Source organism: Hevea brasiliensis, chromosome 13 (assembly GCF_030052815.1).
Source record: "Hevea brasiliensis isolate MT/VB/25A 57/8 chromosome 13, ASM3005281v1, whole genome shotgun sequence".
NCBI lineage: Eukaryota > Viridiplantae > Streptophyta > Magnoliopsida > Malpighiales > Euphorbiaceae > Hevea > Hevea brasiliensis.
Window position 1 is genome coordinate 79,649,285 of NC_079505.1, and position 11,424 is coordinate 79,660,708.

Sequence of the window (11,424 nt, forward strand, 5' to 3'; positions counted from 1 at the left end):
GCGATCACCTGAACCATTAAAAAAGAAAAACACTATGCCACCTTTTTGCGTCTTGCGAGCAAAGCCATCTATTGCAAGGGCTTTTTCATGCTTCCAAATGTTCCTAACCAGTCTCCCTATCTCAACAAACAGATACACTGAGAAAAGGGAGAAGTTGCATCAACTTACTCATCCAAAAAAAAAAATTACACATGAACATAAGCTTACAGGCACCTTGACAATATTCAAGAAACATGGCAAGTTTGCTTATTCAAATTATCATACCACCTGAAACACATGTGAGTTAGAAGATTTGATTTCAGTTATCAATACAATGCTCATGTTGTTTAAAGTAAATATATGCCTGAAACAAATTCTTATTCCTAGTGTTGCCAACAAAAACTGCATCAGTATCAAAAAGAAATCGCTGCAATTGACCAACTGACTTCAACATATCACAATTCCACTTGCTAGAAACAATTCAAGTATGATCAGAAGGCTCAACGCATCATTTTTCTTGGCTTCTTCACAAAACTTAGCTTTATCTTCTTAAGACGTAGCCTCTTCCTTGCCATTTTCTCAGGCAATGTCTCCCTCTTCTTCTCTTTCTTCACAGCCTTTGGCTTCAAAAACTTTGCATCCACTCTATACTCTTTGGGTGTCACTGGCACCCCATTACTCAAAGCTTCATTAAAGAGGGCATTTGCCTTATCGAGACGATTATGAGCACACCACTTCCCAATCAACAAATCATAAGTTTTTATCCCAGGTTTACATCCATCTGCCTTCAACATCTCAAACACAGTCATGGCATGCTCAAGCCTCTCAATACCGCACAAAACCTTCAAAAAGCTGTAATAAGCCTTCTTATCAAGCTTATCTCCATACCCAGCACTCTTCATTCTATCAATCATCTCATCCCCCTCTCCCACCCTCGCTGCCTGATACAAACTCTTAATCAAAACAAGAAACGTAGTCTCATCGGGATTACACCCCCATTCCCCTATCCTGTAAAACAAATCCAAAGCATCCTGAGTTTTCCTCATCTTGCATAAATTATTGATCAAGACATTGAATGTCTCCACATTTCTTGGAACCCCACGAGAGTCCATTTCTACCAATACCTTCTCTGCCTCAGAATGTAACCTAAACGGATCTTTTGCCCTACAAAGCTTGCAAACACAATCAAGAATCGCATTATAAGCCATTGTACCGATCTCAAAACCACCACTATACATCTCCCCAGCCAACCTTTTAGCCTCCTCAAGTTTCCCATCAACACACCAACCTTTGATCAACAAATCACAAATTATCTCATCTGGGAAAATCTCATTAGCCAAGTTTTTCACCATTCTCTCTGCATAACTCGCGTACCCATTGTCACACAACTTATTCACTATCAATGTAAGAGACTCCCTATCTCGCTTAAACCCATAATCTCTGTCCATCCTATCAAAAAACCCAACAACCTTGGTAGGCCTCCCTGCCCGTACAAGCCTATCAACCACTGATTCCAGACTTTTAGACCCAATGACACCTTTACCTTCACGAAGTAGCTCATGGGTAGATTGGAAATCCTTCCTTCGACCAAAGTAATCAACGAAAAACGATATCGTTTCATCCGTGTGCTTAAACCCAGCAGCCGTGACCAGCCACTGGTGAAACCCTACCACTGTACGTCCAGCATCAGGGGAGAGATTGAGCGTCTGCAGAACCAACGACGGGGTTATGGAGTTGGTGATGTGAGAGAAATTGAGATTGAGTCTTTGCGAAATTGAGAGGGAGTCAGTATCAGGGCTTTTGACGAGCTCTGCGGATATTGACTGGGCTATGGGATCTGGGTCACTGCTAGGTTTTATGGTCAGAGAGGAGAAGGGTCTACAGAGAGGAAGTAGCAAGAACGTAAATTTAGTGAAATGGGTAGGGGTAAAGCAGGAAGAGGAAGCGGACTGAGTGAGGAATGGAGCAGGAGAGAGGCAGCAACGGTTTAGGAGGCAACGAAGTTGCAGAGAGGTGAAGGGAGGCATTTTCATTCCAGAGAGAAGAAGGAGAAGGAGAAGAAGAAGCTGCTCCAAAACTCTGAAGCGGAGCAATTAGTAAACCTAGCTGCTTCACTACTGGAGCATTGATCTGGAGAGGGAGAGTGCACGACAAGCTTTGTGGGCACATAGGTCCAAGCCCAAAGTGAATAATGAGGTTGCTCTTCCTGGGCCTCACATCTATAGTCTGTCCATTTAAATCTACAATTATTTTCATCATCATCAAAGAAACATTTTCAAATCCTAAAATATATACTAAAATTATTTATATTTTTTATTTATTGAATCCTTTGATTTTGGCATAAATGAAAATAAACCAAATTTATTTGTGATATTATTTTACCTTAAATCTAGGAAAAACATTTTCATATATATAATTGTTTATATATAAGTGTCTATGCATTGGGTAATTTATAATTAAGTGAAAACAATTTGGTTTTCAAAGTTTAATTATGTTAATATTAGTCTGATTATTTTTTAATATGAAATAATTTATTTTTTGAAATTTTGTTTCATCGGTAAAATAATTAATATATCTAATTTTTATTTAAATAATTTTATAAAATAATTTTATTAATAGAATAAAACTTTAAGAACTAAATTATTAGAATTGAAAAAGTAATTAAAGGAGTTAATAGTCAATTTAGACTAATTTGTATTAAAATTAAACTTTAAGGACTAAGTTGCCATTCAAAAACATACCGGGGACTAATTGTGGATTTTATTATGCTTCAAAGACTTAATTATAAATTACCTTTATATATTTTATATTTAAATTAGATTTTAATAATTTATCTGATAATAATTATTCATAAAATAAAATTTATTTTATAAAAAAGTTATTATATATATATATATATATATATATATATATATATATATATATATATATATATATATATATATAACAAGTATATGAGACCCTTTCAAAAGAAAAAAAAAAAAAGTGTATGAGACATTTTATTAGACTAAACTCTTGTTTTAGACTTGGATTTTCCAAATTTTTATTGGGTCAAAAAAATGTAGCCCAATGTTCATATATTTAGGGCTAGGCTCAGAACATCCAAATTGAAATCACTGGCCATGAAGGCTCTATGTCTCTTGCTCACTTTCTAATATGGTTTAAATTAAACTCTTTTATATTTTAAAATAAGCATTCAATTATTGAATTATTAATATAGTGAACTTTAATTAAATAATAAAAGAAAAAAGAAAATCAAAATAAACAACTTTGTTGTACCCTAGTATGTATACATATGCGGTCCACATAATTTCATTAGTGCTACGCACAATCCAATCTATCAAAGTATAGTCTTTTTTTTTTTTCTTTCTTTAAAAAAAAAAAATCTTTCTTATACTCAATTATTGAAATTCGTGTGAAAGAAAAATTCTTATTTTAGATTTTTTAAAATATTATTCACTTTTTCTTCAATTAAAGAAAACAAAAATTATTAACAGCTGATTAGATGAGTGATGTGAAATTGATTTCAGACGAACTTTACTTGTAAGGTCAAAGGTTTAAATTCTGTAGTCTTTTATTGTTGGAAAGGGTTTACTTGAATATCAATCTAAATCGTGTGAAAAATCACACACATAAAATAAAATTAATTATTTAAGGGATTAATTAAATTCTAATAAATGGTCCAATTCTCCTACTAAACATCTTAAGAACAAGCAACCCATATAGACTAAGAAAATGGGTGTGAAGATTGGTACCAATGTGAATTAAATTATGGTCCAATTATTTGTTCTCTTAAGTCAAATAAATGTGTCAATTCTCCTAATTGGAATATTATGATTGTAGTTATCAATTAATTAATGAATAAAAATAAGTTTAATTAGCTTTCATTATGTTAATTAAAGTGGCTTTAATCCATTTGTAATGTGCTTCTCATTTGGCACTAATTTGTATTAGTTTTGCTTGAATAATATATCCAACTTATAGCTTTTATATATCCCTAATTATATATCAGTCATCACACTTCAACTGACTGCATAATCGATTCACATTCTTTTTTTTAATAAGAAAATGGGGATAATATTTAAAACTAGATAATAATAATAATAATAATAATAATAATAATAATAACCCCAATAAAAATACTATAAAGCCGAGTCAAAATTTCAATGGGTAAGTTTTACTCATGGTATATGAAATTATTATACAATATTTTTAGAAAATAAAAAATAAAAAAAAAATTATAATTTAGTTGGGAGTAAAGCAAGATTTTCTAATGAATTGTAAGATTTAAAAAAAATTTTTTTTTTTTTTTGAATTTCTCAAATTGGTAAATTGGAGAAATTTTAATATCATACACATAAATAATTAAATTTAGAACATGGAAAAAAAAATAGTGATAATTGTAGATGAAGAAATGTTGGATGGGAATCGGGATGTCAACATCATTTTTATTTTCATCATGATCATCACTTCATAGAAAAATATTCTGAAATTGGACTCAACAACTTTAATTCACGGTCCCAGGTATTTGGGTAAATCACCATCTTTTCTCTTCCACCTACATTACTTTTTGTCTGAAAATGTTTGCTATTGATTCGATATTGCCATAGTATAGCAAGTATAGACAGGATTTCATACTTAAACTCGATATATCATGAATTTAAAATACAAATTATTTTATAAAATCGTGTCTTTAATTTACGATGAACGAATATAAAAATTAGTTATAACTAAAAAAAATTAAGAGAAAAGTAGTCGAATTGGATCCAATAATCAGGTGGAAACTTAATCAAGCATTCCTACTTCTTAAGCACATTGATAATCTTTCAATAATTATTCATCTCTCTCCAAGTAATGATGATTATTAAAATTGTTCCTGTCATGATTGTCATCACATAATGGGTGAAGATAATTATAATGAAGAAGATGCAAAATTAGGTATTATAGTAGGGCATGTGGAACCCATATTACACTTGCTCACCCACAAATTGATAAACTCATATATATAATACTAAGTCCTAACTATTGCATGTAGACCTAATAAATATTAGTATGAAACCTTTGAAGCAGCCGCCAATAAATATATATATATATATATATACACTTCCAACAGTGTTTGATTGTGTTCCTATCTGGGATTTGGCAAGACAATTAGCTAGCTGATTAATTGATTGCTCCATCAAAAGCACTTATGTGGGAAGATATGATTAAGTAATCTTAATTAATTAAGCACTATCTATAAGGTTTAATTTTTGTGGTCCATCAAATTAATTAATTAGGAGCATAATAAAAAGAACTTTTCACATAATGTTTGATTAACGTGTGAAAGCTAATGTTGGAGAAGCATCAAACAAGAGAATATTATGATGGTCACACACACATTATTATATTATATACATATATCAAAATCTCCCACTACTTTACCACGCATGCAAATGCAGTGTCCCATTAATAACATTAATGAAAGGATTAATTTATTATTTTTAATTAATTATTTCAAAATTATTTATCTTAAATACATCAAGAAGTCAGGTAGATGTACAAAAATATACTCTTAAAATTACTTTGAGGGGGGTGTGTACAAGCTTACAAATGTTGTCATGTATTGGGGTGTTATTTTTTTGGAAGCATCATATTCACATTAAAAAGCTAAGAAAGAATAGAAAGTGATGGAGAATGGAGACAAATATGTAGCATACATGGAGAGAGAACTTTCTTTGCAAATAGCCAAAAATGGTTCCATGTTAATATTCGAGTTAAATAAAAACAAAGAAGAGAATAAGGTGGCGAGGCATGGGATTTGCTTCACAAAAATCTATTGGTGGTCAAGGGAATATATAATTAATTAACAATTATTTTCCTTATTATTATATATATTTTTGTGGCACTAGCTAGCTATTAGCTAACACAACATATTACATACACACATTCCCTTTGCACCCAATAAGAAAGACCTCGAATACTTTGATGCCTCTAATCGAATTTCTTTTCCCTCTCTTTTAATTTATATGGAACATTAATTTCATTTATAATTAATCAGGAATTCTTGAAGTTAATTGGCTTCCCACATTAGTATTAAAATTTCTTAAAGAGAGACTATTAATATTAAAAGTTATACTATTTATAATGATTTTAAAATCTTCTTTAAAACTGTGTTATAATGAAAAAATATTCGATTATTAAATTATATATATTGATCAAATAACTTTATAAACGATAATGGAATCCCAAGCTTTTATGCCATCGCAAGGAATAAATGTAGAGCTTGTGTACGGATATATGCGGTTTGAAAATTACTGTATTTGCAACTACGAGGTAAATAACTTTTTTTAAAAAAATATTATTAATAGGAAAAATATATATTCTTTCTTACATTGTTTTTGCATATATGTGCACGTTATGAGATTTGATGTGAAGGAAAATTCACGTTTATACTTAATTTATTATAAATTCAAAACAGAAGTGTGTAGGTAAGTCTCACCGTATATTTTATATCTTAGATTTATACAATAAATTTAATTCATAATAAATCTAAAATATAAATATATTTTAATTACATTAAAAAAATCTTACTTTACTTTCAAAAACTTGCTCTCAAACCAAGTGCCGGGAGGTCTTAAGAAGCCAGAAAAATCAAGGAATGGAAAGGAGGCAACTTGCATTCAAGGAATGGAATGGAAAGGAGGCAACTTGCATTCAAGTGGATATAAATCCGAAACCCTATAATGGTTTAATTTTTGTATATCCAAATCCAAGATGCATCTTTCTTTTGGAGGTGGGACAAAAGGAGAAAAGCTTTTCCACACAGCAATGCTAGCTGCTTCCTTCAAAATATATTCTTGGCAAGGATTTGGATCCTTATAAAAGAGGCGAACCATATCATTGTTATTCGGCTTATCTCTAGGTTCTTATTCTTCAATCATTTAAAAGTTTCTGCACTGTGTTGAGATCATATCGAAAAAGAAAGGAACCCTCCCCAAAAAAAAAAAAAAAAAAACACCAAAAAGACAAAAAATTCTGTGTTTGCGATTTATTGGAACCCTTAACTGAGGAATCTTGGTTTTGTTTAATGCACAACTATAATTAACCTAGCTCTTCACTTCTTTTTCCCTTTTATTTCACACACAAAAGGCTATATTCAAGGGATAAAAATGCAGCAGGAATCATCTGAGAATAAAGATAGTGAAGAAATAAAGATATTCCTTAGAATAGATTATTTTTTTTTGGACCACCATGCATGCAATTAATTTCATCTAAGAAAACCTAATGCATATGAATTAAAACAGACTTGCTCTAGATTTTTTTTTTATTTTTTTTTTTTGCAGATTTAGACGAAACCCTATTCCCTAGAATCATAAATTCCACATGGAATTATTTCTATTTTTTGAGGAGTTATCTACATTCCTCTGATAAAAAATTTTTGATCATATTTGGAAAAACCCATGTCAGATTGGTTAGAAATGATGATGGGAAGCCCTTGTCATTCTTGTTTTGTGCAGTTGAATTGTTGCAATTCTCATGTGGTAAGGTCAAGAGCAATCATCATAACATATATTTAATTAATGGTGATCTTGAATTGATAATATCGATAATATTGGCTTAATCTGATTAGCAGTCCAAGTGTAACCGATATTCACACATTCTTAATCTGTAACCAAACTCTCAACTGAAATCAACTCGTTTCCTTGGCTTAAAAATCATTTCATGAGACACACATGACCAATATATATATATATATATATATTCACATGAAATAAACATGACCGCGATGGATAAATATTCTAATTTTAATTTCACACATGCAATTAACTAATTTAATCTGGAATTACAACACAAAATACAAACTGATCATATACTGCATTACGTCAAATGACAAACTTGTATACACAAGCGAAAGGAAAGTTTTCATGCTTAGTCGACATATTAGGGTTTTACACAGAAAGCCAAGACCTAACATATTAAACAAGGATCTTTTTTCACAAAAACATCCAAATACTAGAAAACCAACCCACTTCCTTGCACAAAAACCTAATTAACGCCCACAAGACAAACTAACTTAGTTTAATTATTGGGTTTGTTTTTTTAATCTCCCCCATTCCAGAGCTTTCAAAATTCAGAGGAGATTTAAAAGCAAGCCAAGCCAAGCCAAGCTTTGATGACATCCATATTATGTATGTATCAAACAGAAACCCTAGGCACAGCTTTGCACACCAGGGAGTTCTTCATCTCCAGGGAGAGCTTCAGGATTTCAGACAAATCGACTGCAGACTCACCAGCTACCCAATTCAGATTCTGGAGCAGTTGAGCAAGCCAAAGCTCCACAGTTGCTAAGCCCATAGCCTTACCAGGACAAACCCTTCTACCTGAACCGAAGGGAGCCAACCTGAGATCACAACCCATGATGGCAACATCTTCCTCCATGAACCTTTCCGGCTTAAATTCCTCCGGCTCCGACCAGAACTGCTCATCGTGGGTTATAGACCACATGTTGACCATAGCAGTGGTGCCGGCAGGGATAAAATGGGGGCCTATCTGGGTGTCATGGATGGCTAACCTAGCCCAGGAGAGGAGAGGACCTGGTGGGTGCATTCTTAATGTTTCTTTCACAATGGCACGGAGGTAAGGGAGATTAGGCAGGTCAGAATCGGATACTGGCCGGCTAGTGCCCACGACAGTGTCGATTTCAGACTGGGCTTTGGCTTGGATATCTGGGTGTAGAACCATTCTTGCAAGAATCCATTCAAGAAGGATTGCCACTGTATCAGTACCCCTAAAGATCATTTCCTGATAACAAAGAACTAATTTCAGTTCTAAAATATAATATTAGCTAGTTAGGGCATACATAATAGGGTATAAAAACAAAAGAAAGTGAGAGATAGCATCTACATAAAGCATGAGAGCTACGAGACAAGAGAATATTGTCAAGGGAAAAACGGGAGAAAATATTCAGATTCGCAAGTTGTTTGGATACCAACGAACCATGTTTCAAGCATCTACACAAGCAACAGCTTCAAGGAGATTTCTATATTATAAAACAACAATTCATAAAGTACATAGAAGGATATCAAAGAAAGGAAACAAGAAATTTTCTGCTGAAGAAAAGTTCAGAAACTAAACGTAGCAGTCAAATACAAGTGTCACATGTGGTTAAGGATCGAACCCCATTCAAAGCATTTTTTACTTGCAACAGTACTTTTCAATGACAATAAATCAAAAATTATGAAAAGATCTAACTATACGAGGCTATATCAATCTTTTAATAATGAGATTCAAGGCATACCCATAAAACAGCAATCATATCAGAGTCGCTGAGCCTGTTTTCCTCCTGTAAATCTAGCAACAAGTCAACAAAGTCACCTGAATTTTCATCAACACCTCCTCCATTCTCAGCCCTCCTCACCTGGTGTTCCTCTATGATCTTCCCTACAAAAACATTCACTCTTGAGACCAGCTTTCTACACCTCTTCCTCACTCCTTGCAAATCCAACCAACCCAGGAAAGGAAAATGGTCACTCCAGTTAAAAATTCCAAGTAATTCATAGCCTTCACTCACCAAACCCTCAAGCTCACAGGCATCGATATTATTGTGATCATTGAACTCATAACTCCTCCCAAAAACACTTCTCATGACATTGTTTAGTGACCCAAAGTGCAACACCTTCCTAACCTCAGCCACGCCATCTCTCTCCACTAACCCCTTTATCTCAGCCACCATTTTTTGCCCTATATCTGCCCTAAAGTGGCCAAAAGAAGCGATTCTCTTAGGGCTAAACAAATGGGTAGCTGATATTCTCCTCAAATTCCTCCAGTACTCCCCATAAGGTGCAAAGCCCATTGCCCTATGGAATAAAAGCTCATAAGCGGATTCTTTGACAGGTCTATCAGCGAAAGCTGAGCTGTTCAAGATCTCTTTAGCCGTTTCAGGATGGCTAGAGATAATGAAGCGAGTGAAGCCCACAGAAAAGGCCATCAACGACTTCGATTTGACCAGCTGAGAGGTTTTAGCAAGAACTCTATGAGTCAAGGAACCAGTAAAAGCCAAGACCATCCCAATGAAAGGCCAACCTGCAGGGCCAGGAATAGCTGTTCGGGATTGAACATTAAACTTTGTCTTGTACAAGGCCCAAGCAAGGCCTCCTGGAGCTAACCAAAAGGAGAAAATGGAAACAAAGAGAACGAGGCAGAGAACGACCTCCATACTGAAAAATGGCGAAGACCCAGTACGAGAAATGAAGGGAAAACACTCAAACACGAATTCTGGTGACATTTTTGGTGATGGTTAGTTGACAAATGGAGAGACGCTAGAATTTTTTTTTCTTTTTCAAGGTGCTGAGATAAAAAAAAAAAAAAAAAAAAAAAGGCTGTGATGCTAAGGAGTAGGAATATAAACACGGGAAAGCTAAAGAGTAATGGGGGTGCAAAATGAAGGAAAAAGGGAAGCTGAAAAGGCAGTGAAACTGAAAGCTTTGCAAGGAGCGGGAGAGAGGAGGAGAGGGGAAGGCAGAGAGAGCCGAGAGGTTCCAGATGAAGGGGAACGTAAGTGATGGCGGCTTTATAGGAACGGTTTAGGGAATTAATTGACCATGGTTAAAATTTATTTACCGCAGTTATTTTTAAACTAGTCCTTTTTTTTTTATGGCAACTCTAGTCTTTTATTTAAAAATAAATAAATATCGATACAAAAGTTTCTGCCACGTTTGGCTTTATTCCTTGGAGGGCTTTGGGTGCGTCTGATTATAGGAGTAATTACATGATGAGTAATTATATGCTGTCATGGGATTTATATGAAATGATAAATTAATATTATAATAAATAATAATAAAATTTATAAATAATTTATATTTTAATGTTTAAAATTAATTATTTTTAAATTATAATTATTTTTTTATTTAATTATAATATTGTAATTAATTTATTATTTTATGTCTTAATCTTGAAATAATAATAGAACTATGATATAATTTCTCCTTATTATAGGGTGTGTGTGATTGGATTAGGATTGGATAGAGGCGTAGATAAAGATGGTGGAGGCAATCATTCGGGCCCATGTTAGATTCAATTTTGATGGTCTTAAATCAAACTGTGATCGGGCTCCCTCTTGCTTTGGAAAATATTTTTTATAAAATATTTTATATATTTTTTTGATGTTTAATTTTTTAAAAATTTAATTAATAAAAAAATTAAATTATTTTTTAAAAAATAATTTTTTAATTAATAAAATGCCATTTTTTCCTTTAATAATCTAATTAAAAAGCAAAAAATATATACACACAATATTATTAATTTCACTTTACAACTAAACAATAAAAAAAAATTTTCATATAAAATATTATAAAAAAATATATTTTTATCAAAAATATTTTTTATACATAAATTATTTTTTATAAAAATTAACAGGGCTCAAATAAAAAAAACCTTGGTAAAAAATTTTAAATATTATTATTA

The 11,424-nt window shown here is 32.7% G+C and overlaps 2 protein-coding genes across 2 annotated transcripts; both read right to left on the bottom strand.

Annotated features, from left to right (window-relative positions):
- Positions 1 to 223: 223 nt before the first annotated feature.
- On the bottom strand, positions 224 to 2,096 carry LOC110660768 (pentatricopeptide repeat-containing protein PNM1, mitochondrial). Its single transcript, XM_021819195.2, has one exon. The coding sequence runs from the start codon at positions 2,010 to 2,012 to the stop codon at positions 480 to 482; it is 1,533 nt and encodes a 510-aa protein (XP_021674887.2). The 5' UTR covers positions 2,013 to 2,096; the 3' UTR covers positions 224 to 479.
- Positions 2,097 to 7,817: 5,721 nt separating this feature from the next.
- Positions 7,818 to 10,492, bottom strand: LOC110660771 (cytochrome P450 78A5). Its single transcript, XM_021819198.2, has 2 exons — positions 9,260 to 10,492; positions 7,818 to 8,763 (listed from the first exon to the last, which is right to left on the bottom strand). The coding sequence occupies exons 1-2, from the start codon at positions 10,244 to 10,246 to the stop codon at positions 8,158 to 8,160; spliced, it is 1,593 nt and encodes a 530-aa protein (XP_021674890.2). The 5' UTR covers positions 10,247 to 10,492; the 3' UTR covers positions 7,818 to 8,157.
- Positions 10,493 to 11,424: the final 932 nt, after the last annotated feature.

Coding starts and splice junctions, on each gene's coding strand:
- LOC110660768 (XM_021819195.2), bottom strand. CDS start 2,012: ATGAAAATGCCTCCCTTCACCTCTCTGCAACTTCGTTGCCTCCTAAAC.
- LOC110660771 (XM_021819198.2), bottom strand. CDS start 10,246: ATGTCACCAGAATTCGTGTTTGAGTGTTTTCCCTTCATTTCTCGTACT. Junction 8,764..9,259: donor ATATGATTGCTGTTTTATGG/GTATGCCTTGAA, acceptor CTTTGTTATCAG/GAAATGATCTTTAGGGGTAC.